Source organism: Neodiprion fabricii, chromosome 3 (genome assembly GCF_021155785.1).
Source record: "Neodiprion fabricii isolate iyNeoFabr1 chromosome 3, iyNeoFabr1.1, whole genome shotgun sequence".
NCBI classification, from domain to species: Eukaryota; Metazoa; Arthropoda; class Insecta; order Hymenoptera; family Diprionidae; genus Neodiprion; species Neodiprion fabricii.
Genome location: NC_060241.1, coordinates 14871794 through 14888806, shown reverse-complemented (window position 1 = coordinate 14888806; position 17013 = coordinate 14871794). Strand labels below are relative to the sequence as shown.

Sequence of the window (17013 nt, the reverse complement as noted above, 5' to 3'; positions counted from 1 at the left end):
AACCCAAGCCTGAGGTAGCAGAATACCTTTGCCCGTACGCTTCGACATCTGTGACGATGGGGATACGCCTTTGCCTGACGTAGACATATTGAGCAGCTCAGCAATTAGATGCTTGAATTTGGCGCTCTGAGCGTTGCGGATAGGCTCGGTGGCGCTATAGTACTTTTTGTGAGCATTTGATGCGAAAAGAATATTTCTGTAATTCTCCTTGTCGTTGCGGGTAACGTAAGCGCTGTTGGGCATGTTTTAAACAGCAGCTCCAGCAGTCCCTGAGTTTTCGGATAGAGCGTGCCGCCTATGCGAAAGGAATCGAGCTTGAAGTTTATCGGTGAGTCACCAACCAGCAGCCCGGCAGTAGAAAGACTCCGTACCCCGTACACGGTATCCAACTCGTGCTGTCTTTGTTCATCGTTGAGCATCTCAAGATATTTATTTTTTGATCTCACCGACGATTTCATGACAGTTTGATCCTCTTCCTCTGCAGTTGCAAGAGAATCTTCTGCTTCCATTTCGTTCTTCGGCTCATCCTTCGTTTCAGTTTTGAGTTCTTCCTTCACCTCTTCCTCTGCAGTTGCAAAAGAATCTTCTGCTTCCATTTCGTTCTTCGGCTCATCCTTCGTTTCAGTTTTGAGTTCTTCCTTCACCTCTTCCTTGACAAGTTTCGTGCCTCGAGAAACATTGACTAATTCCTGCAGCGGGGTGACCACAGGTTTGAAGACATCCTTCATTGTTTCCTGCAGCGACTTTTTTCCCGTCTTGAGGATTCTGTGCTTACGACGAATCGCATTACTCGCTTGAGCGATACGATGCAAGACTTCTTTTTCCTCACGAATTTGCTGCATGTTTACACAACTAGTTCTGGAAAGCTACTGTTTCGTCGCCTTTGAAGATCGTGTATTTTATTCTTTTGTCATGTTTATAAAATTGTCTAATCCCCTCCCATACCGACCATTACCGAGCTCTCTATCCTTGTCGATCACTATGAACCCATATTTGTCACCGTTCCAGCATGCTGCACACAAGTCTTTAAACCTACGTACGACATATCGATGTTTACATGATCGTTGTACACATGCCTTAGATTCATCTCGTCTTGTTTGAATAAGACCAGCAAGTTGGTGTTTGTCGCGCACGAGATGCTCAGGGATTCGAGCGTACGTCTGACAGAGATAGAAATAGTCTACATCGTGATGTCTACCCATACGAAAGTACGCGCGTATGTTATCCTGCTTCTCGCACGCTACATCATCGAATATCATGATCGAGTTAGGTTGCGTCTCGTTCGGTGTGCTGTCGTGCTCATGCTCGTTAAAGGGGAAATATTCAACACCGTCGACATTTTCGAGCACGTGACTCAGAAACTTGTATTTCGGTTGATTGAGAGATTTCGAGTAAATGTACAGGTTTTCGAACCTCAAACTGTTCGGATGCGTTATAAGCGCAAATAATGCGTTGGTTTTGCCACAGTTAGATGGTCCGCAGAATACCGCACGTACACTACTCGGCAATAATTCGCCATAACGTTTTTTCCGTTTTGTACTCTGCTGCGTAAATTTGTCAAAATTCATCACGGGCAGCTTAGTCGATTCTGTCTGGAACATCATCTTGAACGTGACTGGCTGGATTTTCTATAAATGCATCGTTTAAAACAACATTCTCTCAGTCGCAGAGCGGACATGATTGTGCACACACGTGATCGTGAGCGATCGTCAAAAAAGCGATCAAGTGGGAAAGGTTTGGTAAATAGCATTATCAACAAACTTCCGATCGAGTTGCATGTCCCCGGTTACTAATACTGCGGTCCGGGTACGAAGTTGACGAAAAGACTCGCGAGAGGTGATTCCGGTATCAATCCTCTCGATGCAGCGTGTAAGGAACACGATATGGCGTATTCGAAAAATCGTGAAAACCTAGAAGCTAGAAGCGTTGCGGATAAAATATTAGCCGAAAAATCCTGGAAACGGGTTCTTGCAAAGAACGCAAATTCGGGTGAGAAGGTAGCCGCTTTGGCTGTAGCTAACACGATAAAGGTGAAAAAAAAGTTAGGCATGGGATGTCGAAAACCAAAGAACGTTTCCTTGAACAAACTCATACGAGTGGCAAAACAGTCTATGATTCGGAGCTACGACACGAAAACGAGCATCAGGTCTGCACTCAAAGGTGCTCGAGAAGCTGTGAAAAAAGAAAGTGGTGAACATAATGTGCGATCACAGTGCGTTCTACCGGTACCCTCAAAAGATGGCGGATTTCTACCTTTTCTCATACCTATTTTTGCCGGTCTCAGCGCTACGGGTGCGTTAGCGGGAGGTGCTGCGGGTATAGCAAAGGCTGTAAACGATGCGAGCTCGGCTAAACGAGATGTGGAGGAAAGCCTTAGGTAAAGGTCGTCATCTCAAACCTTATAAAAAGGGTTTCGGTCTTCATCTTTCAAAAAACTAAATGTTAAGCTACCACGCCGAGCGTTGACCAACTGGGATTTGCTGAAATATGCAAAAATCATGAAAATTCCATACTTCCGAGGTGTCTTTATGCGCATTGAAATGCCCAAAACCGGACCGCGTAAAAACGAGACAGCTGTAGTCAATCTCGACGATAAAGATTGCCCTGGGACACACTGGGTTGCATATAAGAAACGCGGCAGCGATGTAGTTTACTTCGACAGTTTCGGTCATCTTCAACCTCCGTTAGACCTCGTGAAATATTTCGGTGTTGGTGGCGTTAAGTACAACGACGAAAGTTATCAGGATTACGGTACATTCGATTGCGGACACTTGTGTCTGAAATTTCTGAGCGATGAGCTATATAAACATGACACGTAATTTAATAACGTCAGTCCAGCACTTGCAGTCATGGAAGATTCGTTTACATTTACGATATCGGCAACGTCTTCGATTCTCGAAGCGCAATATTTTCCTCCGATCGAACTTGCTCTGAAAAAAAATTATATTCTCGGTCTCGTCGAACTGTTAACCTTCAATTGCATTCCCAACGTTGATATCGGTTACAATGAAATATACGTAGCCGATAAGATAGTCACTATATCCACTGGCAGCTACGAAATTGAGGATATTGCAAAGTATGTTCAAGACGCGTTAAACTTCCCACTTTTCGTAGCATTTTTTTCAGTCTTGCAACAACGAGGTGTTTCGCATCTTCCAAAAACCTGTTCAAATCTTTATGCCGCAGATTGATGATGGCTCCCGTTCGAATTCGGCTCTCGAAAGCTGTCTACAAATCTTCCCACCGTACTCGATCGCTTCTTCGTCGGCTTCGTAATCCGTCACCCACTTTTTGAAATTATTAAAATTTGACTGTCAACGGTTTCAGAATTTCAATTGTAGTCAAAATTCTTGTCTTCTCCCCAATCGTTGAGGCGTTGTTGCGTGAGATTTTATTCAAAAGCCTGGTATTTCGGGTTCCAAATGGAATCTATTTTGCAATCTCTGCCGGTGACGATTTCTCAGATAAAATCTTGAACGCCATTTCCATGATTTGTATTGATTCCAAACACTTTTCGGAATTCATGGTTCTTCTTCTTTCGATCACGCACTTGACAAAGATAGAGTTGCAAAGCTTGCTCTGGAATGACCGCTGTACGCTGACACGGTCCCGTTTATGGGTAAACAACGACGTGACTCACACATTGCCGAAAATTCGTGAACAACCGTATGCAATATTCTCCAACGGAAAAAATTTCAATATATTTCTCGAACGAACCTGCAGCGCGTGAAAGATGGTAAGGCAGTTCTTGAAACTTGACGAAAAAGTTTCGTATGCCTCATGTACGAGAGAGAGCTGTGAGAGTGAACTAATCACTAGACTTATACATGGAACTGTGATAGGCTTAGTAGATATCGTTCACCGAGAGCGTTACGGGGATGTTTTACTTGGCCCCCGGTGCCAGTTTCACGATTTCGAGGCCTACGCACTAGTGCAGTAGGACAGAGTGAGAAGGATATATCCTTCGAACGTATTTGACAAGTGTCAACCACTTTATGATTTGGTATTAGTTTAATCGTGAACCTAAAACGTATGAAGAACCTGTACGAAGAGTGGGGTGCTCCGTCCGTCTGATGAATTCATTATTAGTTGAGCTTGCAAACCGTCAAGGTGGGTGATTGATATCAGTGCACTTATACAGTTTTCTTGTACTGTGTGTACAACAACAATTTTTCGATTTTACTTGAGTGAATGGAAATAATTTAACGTGTATGCGATTTTTTTCAGATTATTTCCAAGAAAAAAAAATGGAGTACGTAAACATTTTACAACATGTGCGGGTGCCTGTAGAGTGGATATTCGAAATACCTTACGATTTTCTGGTACAATCAGTAAGGTTAGCAACAAAAGTGCACATGGAGAACGGTGACCGTAATTACGATAACAACCCTCGAAACGACGTTATCGTTTACGAGGTGGGTGTGGCGGACCGCCTGGTACGCGATGAAGAAGGGGATTCTCTGTTTCAAAAAATGTAAGAAAAATTTTTATTTAATTTCACAACTTTTAGAACAAATTTATTCTCTTTTTTTTCTATTTAACAACGAAAACCTTGGAACTTTTGTGATACATACATGTCTTACGTTTCTAAAATATCATTTCACAACTTTTGGAAAAAATTTGATAAATACTATTGTGTGCGTGAGTGATACATCATATCTTAAATTTTCAAAATTATTGTATGTTCCAAAGAGCTGTCAACAAGAGCATGCAACGTAGTGGTAGTGGTAGTAGTAGTATATCTAGTTAATGTACAGCAAAAAAAAATAAAAGCTTTGTGAAAATGTTTATACAATTTTCTTAAACGTTATGAAACGTAGAATACTTGGAAACTTCTTGGAAAGTTTTTTTTGTTAAGTTTTTGAAATTGGTTCTTGATCACGTTCAGTAGTCGCACGGTCCATGCTGGTAAGAAGGAGACGCTGCACACGTTGTCCAGGTACGGTGTACAAATTAAGAGAGAGTGGACGCATCTTTGAATTCAATTTGACCATACTGGCCGCCCAGATACTGCAAGAGCAACCGCTCCTCCTCCGTCGTCTGCACCAATTTCTGGTATTGGGTCTCGTCTTCGTTCAGCAGTCGCACATTCCGTGCCGGTAAGAATACGCTGAATTCGTCGTTCAGATCTGTGACGACACGCTGTCTAAACCTCGTTTGGACTCGTCGAATGTTGGTGACATTGTAGATTCTGAAAATTCCTAGCTCCGTCAATTTCTTCGTCGGTGAAAATTCGTTCATGCTCGCAACTTTGTTCAGTTTTGTGAAATCCAGTTTTTTAAATGTTTAGCAGTTACGTGTTTCTTGATAAATTTAGATTTGCGAACTTTTTTGTCACTTTGTTGAGTTCTGACTTCTGGTTTATAACGGTTTTCAAGTCGTGAATATTTTTTAGGAACAGATCGATTCGCTGTTTTAGTTGTGCTTTATTTAAAATTCCCCTCATGAGAGCTAAAGATGCAAGACTGTCTTTCTGACCTGAAATTCAGCCTTCTATAGTCGTATTTCTCCCACCAGGTACACAGAATCTTTGAAAAACTTCTAGAAGCTACCGAAATGATGTGTCTTCGATTGTACGTTAGAACCTTCCAGAATTCAGCGTCGCACCGCAATCCGTTGTCTGCAGGCCGCTCACCGTCTAGTCGAAACTCTTCGAACGATTCCGAGTATTGTTTCCGTCGGACGATTCCGAGAATCTTTCAGGGTCAAAGAAGCTCTTTCTTACGGTCCCGGACCACTTGCCGTCAAGTCGAAAGTTGTCGAACGCATTGTTTGTTAGCCTACATTCGTTCAGGGTCGAAGCAGCCGCATAAAAATTTCAGAACCTTTCAGAATTCGACGTCGCACCGCAATCCGTTGTCGGCAGGCCACTTGCCGTCAAGTCGAAACTCGTCGGACAATTCTGAGTATTGTTTTTGTCGGACGATTCCGAGAATTGTTTGACTAAAATTCGTTCAAGGCCAGAGCAGGTCTTTCAGAATTTAACGTCGCACCGAAATCCTTTGACCGTATGCCGCTCACCGTCGAGTCGAAACATGTCGGACGAATTGCTTGTCAGTCTAGATTCGTTCAAGGCCGTGAGAATCTTCTTGAACCTTCTGGAAGCTGGCAAAACCTGACACACGTCAGGATTCTCGGTCGAACGTTCGAGGATCCACGGGGTCCGCTCGAACGCCTGAGGATTCACGAAGTGCGCTCGGTAATGCAGTTATCGATCCCGCACGATGAGCATGATTTTCTTCACCGACAAAGAGCACAATTTATCCCACAAGGGGTGACACTACGGCAATTTCAGGCATTTTTTGCCGACGATCATGGTCATTTGGAGGATTTTTCACCGACGATCATGGTCATTTGGGAGATTTTCTTACCGACGAGCGGTCGGAAGAGCACATTTTATCTTACAAGAGTGATGGTAACCTTCAAGGGTTTGCGTCTGGGGTGCACGGATAGGCGGATTGATCGGCGGATACGCGGCTTGGTCGGTAAAGAAGGTGTTTCTATCCAGAACCCGACTTGTTATACTGCTCTCGTCGTTAGTTCCGGGTGGGGCTAAGAGAGAGACACGAATATAGACAAAAAAACAAAAGATGGCATTTGCCACCTTGGATTTGAAAATTAAGAAGTTATGACTTCAGATTCTTGATCAGCCATTCCAAAATCCCCCGAATGACTAAATTCAGGCCAAAATATTGAGCAGAAAGATATAAGATATAAAACTTGACGTTCACCATTCCGGATCCGCCATTTTGAATTTTGAAAATCTAATGCCGGATTCGTGATCAGCGACCTCGAAAACCCCCGAGTACCAATTTTCATTGAAATCGGTGCAGATGAAAAATGTGTGACTGAAAGGGTTAAACTGATCAGACCACCATTTTTGAGGGATCAAAACAATTTTCGGAAGCAGAAGCTGTTTCGACCCGAAATACTGCCAGTGCAAGAGTGCACATTGAAAGGGTTGATCAGCGAATTAAGACCTTCTGCGTATTGAGCTCAAAAATGCCTATGTGTCTTACAAGGTTGAGGAAAGGGTCTAGCCGGATAAGAATGGTGAATCTGTCCCCACCAAAATTTGTGGCACCGATTTTTTTCCAAGTTCCTGACGTAAAAAAAAAATTTTTGTGCAAAATTACAGCCTTCTACATCGATTCCGAGGGGTTTTTCTGACGAAAAAACGTGTTTTTTCGATTTTTGCGGTTAATAAATACTAAGAGGTAACCGAAAAATCTAAAAAAATTCCGAAAAAACAGAAACATGTTGAAATTCATGGAAAAAATATTTGCAACTTTTTTTTATGCTAAAGCCTACTATTAATCATCGAATCTTCTTTTAGAAAATATATTTCATAGTGTATATGTAAGTTTGATGGCCTCCAAACTTATTGTTGGTCGTTTACATGCGTGAGTCCTAGGACTGATCAGCTTAGCGTAGGCATTACGAACGACTGGACTCCAAAGGAGCAGTCGTGGATAAACTATGCTGCGCCATAGTGGCACTCATTTCCAACTTGTAGAATACCAACAATTTGTGTTGATTTAGGTAAGATCTGTATAGTGGTATAAGTTAGTCATAGTTATATATATTGTACTAAATATTCCTTTAATTATAGCGATTATTCACTGCAACAACACGTGTTGGTTATCTCAACTTGCCCAACAATCATCATTGTTAAGTCTCTACAATAGAAAACTTCTATATTTTGCTACTATTATGACAAAAATTGACGTGATTTTACTATCAATTCCCTGCAAATTAAAAAAAAGAGTCTCGAAAAAATTTCACATTTTTCGATAAGAATCCATAGATAAATCATTCTTTGGGTTAAATTATCGGGTTATCATGGCTGGAGTAGTTGTGAGACATAACAAACAGATGTAAACAATATGATTTTCACGCTGATTTTGGATATGTTGGAATTTTAGACGTCGATTAACAAGGTTGAAATGGAGTTTGTCCGATTTTTTACAATAACATGGACGAAAAAATCAGCATAGCTGTCCGTAAGCTGCACAGCTCAAGTAGCGCCGCTTGTGTGAATGTATTGAACTGCATTGAACCTCGAAATCGATCTAGATACTTCGGACACCAGGCCCATTTTCCTACTTATTTCTTTATTTCTCCATCGTGACAGAGTGAATCATTTGTCTCATCCTACACAACTAAATTGACACACGTCGTAATCAAATGTGTGGTGCACGCACGACACGCGCATCGACTTTTCGGGATACAGCGTGCAACTGAGCGCACGAAACTTCTATTCCCCAAACAGCGAAAATGAGGCGCGCGAACCTTCTCGACGTAACGGGTGAGCGCGAGACGCAGGGGACTTGTGTTGCGCCGTGTTGTGCGCCCCCACCATTCAGCGAAACCCCGCATATGTTTCCGAACGTAAATAAAAACATATAAGCGGAGCGCTCACGCGCCTGCTTAGTCATTTCACTTCACGATTTCAACTCGTCAACTACGATCTGCTCAGTGAGAATATTCAGTGCAAGTCCTAGTCAGTGCTTAGCTACAAATGTATGAATTTCTATCCATTCTATACGATACTCGAGACAAAGAATGAAATAAAAATAGCCGTGCTGTTGGTAAGAATTTTATCAATGTTTCGTCCATCATTAAGCATGGGTCTCGCAGTGAAAACAAGATTTTCATACTAGAAGTTATGCACCCACACAACATCTTAATTTCAAGTTATTGGTTTCAGAATAACTTATGAGCGATTGATCAACATCAGTAATACACCATGTCAACGCCTCAAGTAAGCTCGGATTCAACAACAGATCCGACGAGATGTGCATACTGTTCTCGAATGCTTAGAGCATTAAAGGGACAGCGAAAAAGAATAACGATAATGGCGAATGTTCGGAATATTCTGTAAGAATAGGCAAAGTCTTGAAACTTGGGGATATTCTCTGCATTCATTGCAGGTTGATTCCAAACAGCAAAAGTAATAGAAATAGCACCGAATCATTATCGACATCTGGCTCAAGAGAATCAGGACCACCTCAAGCAACAGAGTTTGGTGGATCTCGCCAATGTTCTATGCCAAAAGTTGATGATGAAGATTCAGACCTCAATGAGTTGCCATTGCAGACATCTTCACTTTCTTTACACTCATCTCAAAGGACTTCTTCACAACAATCTTCTACAGTGATACCTTCACAAAGTTCCACAGACACTCTATCACAATCATCTACTGGCAACCCATCATTTCTAGTGCAGGAGCCAGTCAATGTCGAATTGGTAGAAATGCCTTTTCCACGGGTAGTGTCAACTCACAAATACTGCTTTCTTTGTCACTCAACATCACCAATCGTCACTGTCCCTTCTGAAGCTCGATTGCAAGCATTCCAGAAAAGGAAGATCTTAATTCCTAAGGGAAATCGTTGTTGCCCAACTAATCTGATAAAAAACAAATTCTATTCAGATGATCTAGCTGCGTTGAAAATACATGCTGGTAACAGTATATTGAAGTATCAGACTTGACTTCTTTCCTTAATGACTTGTTGAATGGCCGAGAATTGAAGCATCAAATTAGGGATGGTACTCTATCTGATCAACGTCTGGAAGCATTGACTGGTCTTGGTTACGCAAATCTGAATGAGCTGTCTGGGAAAATGAAATCGATGAGGAATTCCAAGACCCGTAACATTTTGCAAGCATTGGTAGTGTTTCTTTTCAAAATGAGGACTGAGAATTCGAATAGTATAATTGCATCTGTACTAGGGCTTGATCGTGACCAACAAGTTTCAGATTATTGTGCAGAAGTCGTGAATTCTTTTGAGAAAGATATTTTACCAGAGGGTTTTAGATATTTTAGCAAATCAAGGGATGATCTTGTGGAACATCAAACTTCGGATACAGTTAAGAAACTGTATGAGCTCGAGGACCAATTAGTGATGATATTTGATGGAACTTACATTCGGCATCAGAAGAGTACGAACAAGAACTATCAACGAAAATCGTATTCTGGACAGAATAAGGTCCCATTATGTAAACCTTTTACTATTTGCACGACGAACGGGTACATTGTTGAGATGCAGGGGCCTTTCGACATTACTTAAAACGATGCCGAAATAATGAAAATACTGCTAGACAATCCGAATGGTCTCCAACGAATCATGGGCCAGGTGACATTTGTGTAGTTGATCGAGGATTCCAAGACGTGGTGCAGCAATTAGAAAAGAGAAAATATAAAGTACTTATGCCAGCATTAAAAGGACAACGTAGTCAGCTCACAACTGAAGAGTCAAACAACTCTCGATGGGTTATAAAAGTTCGTTGGGTGGTCGAAGCAGTTCACGGCATCCTTGGCCAGAAATATAAGCTACTTCATCACTCTTTAGATAATAAACTTCTCCCAAAGGTTCAATCACTCTTCAGCATTGCTTGCTATCTGAATAATATCTTTGGAAAGAGGTTGAATTCTGATGTTGGCATTAGGGATGATTTTATTGAGCAGATGAAGTCTAGGCGTAATAGCGAGAATTCATTGGCAGAAGAGGCAGAGTTGGAGCGTTGGAATCGCCGAAAAACGCAATTTCAGCAATTAGCATCAGCTGATTGCTTGATTTCCCGGAGCTGGCCGAAAAGGAATTGAAGATACTCTTTACTGGTTCATACCATCTATCTCAAGCAGTATCTTACCTTGCTGAAATGATGAACGAGGATGGAAATATTGCACTCAATTATTTGAAGTGATTAGAAGATACAAATCACGAAATCGTTCAAGTTCTTGTGAGGTCGAGACACATTAATAGCAAAACTTATAAATACTACATTGAATGTACTCGTGATTCCCAAGGATCTTCTGGAATTTGCCGTTATGATTGTGATTGTCCAAATGGCAAACGAATCGTTGGTTGCTGTTCACACATTACTGCGATCGTTTATATCTATCTCATGCTCGATATCTCTCGAAAATCATAAGACCAGCTGAAATCCTCACAGGACTCTTTGATGTAGAAGAGATCAATACCGTAATCAACAGTGATAGCGATGAAGATTAAATATGTAGCAATATAAATAGTAGGAGTTAATGCTTGATCAATGACATTTATGGAAACTCGAATTACACTTATTATACTAATAACATTTATTAATAAACTCAACTTAGCAATAAAATTCTACTGATTACATCTGTTTGTTATGTCTCACAACTACTCCAACCATGATCACCCAACAATTAAACCCAAAGAATGATTTATGTATGGATTCTCATCAAAAAATGTGAAATTTTGTCGTTTTATTTTTTTTCAATGTGTTGCAGGCCGAATTTTGAGACTTTTTTTTTAATTTGCAGGTAATTGATAGTAAAATCACGTCAATTTTTGTCATAATAGCAGCAAAATATATGTACACTATGAAATATATTTTTTAAAGGAAGATTCGATGGTTAATAATAGGCTTTAGCATAAACAAAAGTTGCAAATATTTTTTCCATAAATTTCAACATGTTTCTGATTTTTCAGAATTTTTTCAGAAATTTCGGTCGCCTCGTAGTATTTAATAACCGCAAAAATCGAAAAAACACATTTTTTCGTCAAAAAAACCCCTCGGAATCGATGTAGAAAGCTGTAATTTTGCACAAAATTTTTTTTTTACGTTAGGAACTTGGGAAAATATCGGTGCCACAAATTTTGGTGGGGGCAGATTCACCATTCTTATCCGGCTAGACCCTTCAAAAATAACTAGCTTTTCAATCATATCACACAAGAATATTTCCTAGAAAACGTCACTTACTTATGAAAGCTACGGCTTTCAGAAGCGTTGTGTTCCACTTTACAAATTATACACTTTTTGACCATAGTGCTATTTTTCGGGGAAGGCAACACGAATCAGGTTATGTTTGTATCAACAACGTTCAAAAACTTTGGGCACGCCAGCGCATGCGTGATTAGACAAAGATAACCAAACTCACTAGTTGCTGTCTCTCTTTTCATCGCGTACTGGTTTTCACTTCGAGCGCTCCTCGCTGTGAGCCGCCGCTTGGAGGGGAGCTGCGAAACGATCGCAGCGCACGTGGTGGCGAGTAGTGAGTTGAGCCAGCGTGTGTGTGGTAGCATTTTGTATGAGAAATAATAAACAGTATGTGGAATTACACTTGTTCTGTTGTTAACTGCAAAAATAACGGTAAAACTAGTGATTGTATATTTTACAAGTTTCCAACTGCATCACATAAGATAGGTCAAAGGCAAAAATGGATTGCTGCTGTGAAAAGAAAAAAGTAAGTAACATAACCTTATTTTCGTTGCCTTAGTTTTCTATATTTTTAAAACAAAGCCAACTATATCAATAGGTGAACTGTTACGCTATCTGCATGAAATACTATATAAATTAAATATATAAGTATTATTGTTTTTTTTAGTCCTGATTGTTCAAAGTGGACTCCAAAAACTCATCACGTAATATGTAATACTCATTGGCAAGAAAAAATCAGATGATGCTGCGAGTCCAAGCTACGCGCCAACTCTATTCCCTCCTGTTTATCATGCAAAGCAAGTAAATGAAAGAGCTGTTTTAAGCAGGTAAATATATGAAAAGTAAAAAAAAAATTATAAAATTAAATAGTATATACATTTATATTTATATAATAACATATGTAGGTGTCTATTAATTATAGGTACAATCGACTCATTAACCGAAGAAAGACTCTTCACAAGTATAACATCGGAGTGAATTGTGATACTGGAAATCAAGTTGATGATGACTCTAATAATCTTGTCAATAATAGTGGACGTGAACCTATGGATGTAAGCAGTGCAGAAGTAATTTTAAAAACTGATCAAGAGTGTCAAGGAGATTTTGTAAATTCTGCTGGTATAGAACAAACAAAAACTTTCACTTGTAACAGATATATTTACATGACTATTTACTGCGATGCTGAAGTTCAAACTGAAATACCGGAAATTGCTACTCTCAAAACTATTGTGAATAAGAAAAAAAATTAAAGATGAAGAGGTACAATGCGGCACATCGTTAACAGATATAGTAGATAAGTCGGTTGGTTTTAACGAGGCTGTTGTTGAACAAAACAGAAAACAGCGTAGTTTCTGTGGTTTTCCCTTTATTAAGACCGATAAAGATTTATTAGATATTGCTGGAGTGAACTTCCAGAACTTTAATTTTTTATGAAGCATATTATTCAGTAACATCGTAATCAACAAAAATAATGACTGCTCACGTTTAACTGTACTTTATATGGCTCAGAAGATGCGGATACTTGTCGAACAACTTCAGCTTGAATAAACAAACTTTCTCCATTATGCCTGTATTCTTGCACACTCCGAACATGATCGGCTTTAAATAGATTTATGCCTTTTAGTTCCGTTGCAGGTTGAAAGTTTATTTTGTGTATGATTTTTTCAAATCCTGTCCTTAGTAAAACATCCATGACTACGGATTTTTCCATTAAAAAATTATTTATTATATATTAATAGTATACATGACAGTTTTTTAAGTATCAATGTTGTCTATCTATCCATGTCTTAATATATACTTGTTTTGAACTTCTTAACCTACAAATTATCACTGAAAACTTAGTTTTAATTACTTCATAACTATATACTTACATATTTTCTACTGGAGTTTCAACTCGTTATTATTTTGAACTTTTTACTTTACTATTACAATGAAAATATCACTTATTTACTAATATTTTGCTTATTTCGATATTTATCAGTATTACTCTAATGCAAATAAACACGCCAGCTGTTTAGCTTCTGAAACAGCTAGGTGGCGGCACGAGTGAGGCTCACAGCGACTATTCTTATATCTCTATGGAACTACATCGCCGCCAGGAACAGAGTTCGACAGCTGAAACTCGGAGTGGCCAGCCTGCACGAACAGCCGATAAAACTCGCGTATGCGCATTGACTGTATAGTTTCAAGAGATTGTCCCGGTATAACATATATATAGACACACATAATGCGTGCGATAGTTGAGTTGGTCATGCGGCGTTGCCAAATTGATTTTCAATCAGCTCGTGTAGTCCGTCGCGTTCAGAAACCAGTGCGATTAACTCGATATTTCTCTTTTATTTCATCGTTAACCCTACATTTAATGTACATCAATTTATTACCTGCAATCTAAAGTTGCATGTATTCATTTTTCATCAACGAAAGTTGGAATTATCACGTACAAAAAAATAAAAAACCTAACCTCGGTACCCCTCACGCCATAAGACATGTGTTAAAATTATACAAAAATTGTGATTTCGAAATTAAATATCTCAGTTTCTAGACGGTAAATCGTTGTGAAATTTCACCAGAAGTTGGATTTTGCTCTGAATTTCGTGTTCACAAAATTTCACGTAGCTAAGTTGGAAAATAAGTTTCACGTGAGAAACGATAATACCTCTTTAAATGAGCGAGATCGCGATTGACTTCACTTGGGTGTACTATAAACCACTCACTTATAACATTATAATTGTGATATTTCTCTAAAAGATGGTTTTTTTTGGTCCGTTATTGAAATGACACATATTGAAATAACATAACGAAAGTAAGACATTGGCCTCCTTACCACCATACAACGCAGAGTATTCTCCTTGCAGATCAACGGTGAAATAGTCAAAATGAAAAGGAGTCCCATCCTTGAGACTTTTCCTCAAACTAATCGATGCCAATGATCTCACTGTGAACATAAATAATCAGAAATAACATGTGGCATAATACTCTTTGCTTCGTGAAATTGGATGTTTGGCTGAAAATTATACATAAGCCCAGCACTTTTGAAATATCTAAAAAAAAATGGTGCCAGATTGTGCTAGATTTGTGCTAGTTTGTGTCGTACTTCGTTTCGTCAAAAAGTTTGTATACCAAGAGAAAAAAAAAGGAAACTTAAAGTGTAGAAGAGAAAATTGGAATAGGTTATGCCAGGCTTGTGCCAGCTTGAGTCGTACACTGTTCTTCTCAAAACTTAAAAAGAACTCAAAAAATACCAAAAAATATATGAGAAAGTACAGATATTCAATATCCAGCCAAGCACTTCCAAGATTTCGCAACTTTCTCGGTAGTGCTGGTTTGTGCCAGCTTGTGCTGTACCTTGTTTTTCCAAATACTCGAAGAAAACTCGTGTCATCTCGAGAAACCTTAAAAATAAATAAGGAAATTGAAAAAATCCGAGCCGTACGCTTTTGAGATCTTGTAATTCTTTCAACTATGTCAAATTGTGTCAAGTTGATGTCAACTGGTGCTGCACTAAGGTTTTCTTTTAATGCAAAAAACATCGAAAAGACCAAACTCACAAGGAAACTGCCTGAAGTGCCCCCCCCCCCGATTTCGACCATTTGAGTATATGTTATTCTTCACCAAAATCTAAGCGGCCCGTATTTTTTTTTTTTAACGGCGGAAAAACGGTTTAAAGGGGTGAAATCAGCCCCCAAAGTTGGGCATCCTCAGTTGTTGTTTCATAGTTTCGCATACTTCCAGTTAAGATATTTGAATGAAAAAACGCATTTTGGCCGGTTACGACGGGGTTGAATAGTCGAAGATTATAGAGAGTGAGAGTTAAAAAATTTGTATAACTAAAAAACTATTGTGCAGATTTTAAAGAAATTAATTGCATTTGAAACAGCAGAAAAAGTAGAAGATACGTGTTATTGCGTTTTTCGAAATAACGTCACTTAAGGGGTGAACTACCCTTGTACACGGTCAGCCGAATTCCCACTAGAAACGCACTATTTCCTTCAGTTCGTCTTATTTAACATTACAAAGCTCTTTCCAGGCAACAAAAGGAGTTTCTTCGTTTCAATAAAATTCGGATGCATTTACAACAAAAACTACTCCCACAATTTGCCGAACGGTTTCTGGCATAGTTTCTTTTACGATCATGAAATCTTCCGAAGCCCGGTATTTTATTAGTTTGTGAGGTTACTGGAATCGGATTCCGAGCGTAGAATTTTGGAATCAACATGGCTAATGCTCTAAACATATAGGACTTTGGTTATTATTTTTTTCCAAAACATTAAAAGAAATCGGAAAGTTGATATGGAATGGCTTGGATACTATGGAAGAAATATAAGTTATCTTATCACGCTGAAGCACCGAATTGATTAAATTTTGTTTCGGCGAAGTTCTAATTTTATCTGCCTGTTGCGACGTATCATGCGAGACATATGATACCAATGAGTCAGATTTTGTGATTGACTGGCGCGTAAAAAACATTAGAGGTCAAAAAATTAAAATAGCTTGACCCCACCGCTCTCGCGACTGTTTAAATTCTTACTGGAGTTTCGGGCGGCTAGTTCAATAACTACAGTCATTGTATGCTGCCAGCTTTCAGTTCATATTCTTAAATCAGCCGTGGTGTATTTGCATCAGTTGTTTGTGACTTACATGTAATTGAGAATTTGAAAGTGCATTAATGCCTTCCCACAACAAAGACGACGATCAATTCTTTCAACGTTATACAATTACTTCTGACAATATTTCAAGCAATGAATATTGCTCAAACGCCCATAAGTAATGAGGAAATACAGTTGAAAACTCATTTTGAAACTATATTGTTGATTTTTTTTCATCATGTGGTTGGGTGAACGTTTCAAAAAATAACGGTTGGATGCTTTGAATAGATGTCTTTTTATTTATCAGTAACTAGGGGCTTCGCCCCTGCGCGCTTCGCGCGTCAACCCCACCTCGGCGCTACGCGCCTCACTATTTCCTTAAACAGTGTCTGTTAGACAGATGAAATTATTTATGCTGATTTGATGACAGTTCTGCAACTGTTGATCGGTCGTTTCCGATCAACCCGACATTGCTATTGGCTCCCTATGCAGGTCTGCTCAGATTGTTTTCGTAAACGAATCCATTCACATGTACAAAACCCCCGATGCTATGCATCCCCAATTTTGGATTTGGCGACTTATTTTGCTATAGTTATTATTTTCCCCATAGTAGAAGAAATTCATAGCTTTGCTATAAGTAGAATTTCTATGGCTTCAGACAAATTAAAAACTCGTTATGATATTCGAGCCAGGGATATGAAATTTAATCCCGGAGATTCTG

At 39.4% G+C, this 17013-nt stretch overlaps 1 protein-coding gene across 2 annotated transcripts in view; it reads right to left on the bottom strand.

Moving 5' to 3' along the window:
- Positions 1–17013, bottom strand: part of LOC124178359 (GPI inositol-deacylase) — a 248154-nt gene that overhangs the window by 140051 nt on the left and 91090 nt on the right. Inside the window, exon 3 of one of the 2 annotated variants that reach the window (XM_046561626.1) lies at positions 14531–14641. The exons of the other annotated variant lie outside the window; for it this stretch is intronic. Coding sequence (XP_046417582.1) covers positions 14531–14641 — 111 coding nt within the window. The remainder of the gene's footprint in view (positions 1–14530; positions 14642–17013) is intronic. 2 annotated transcript variants of the gene reach the window in all.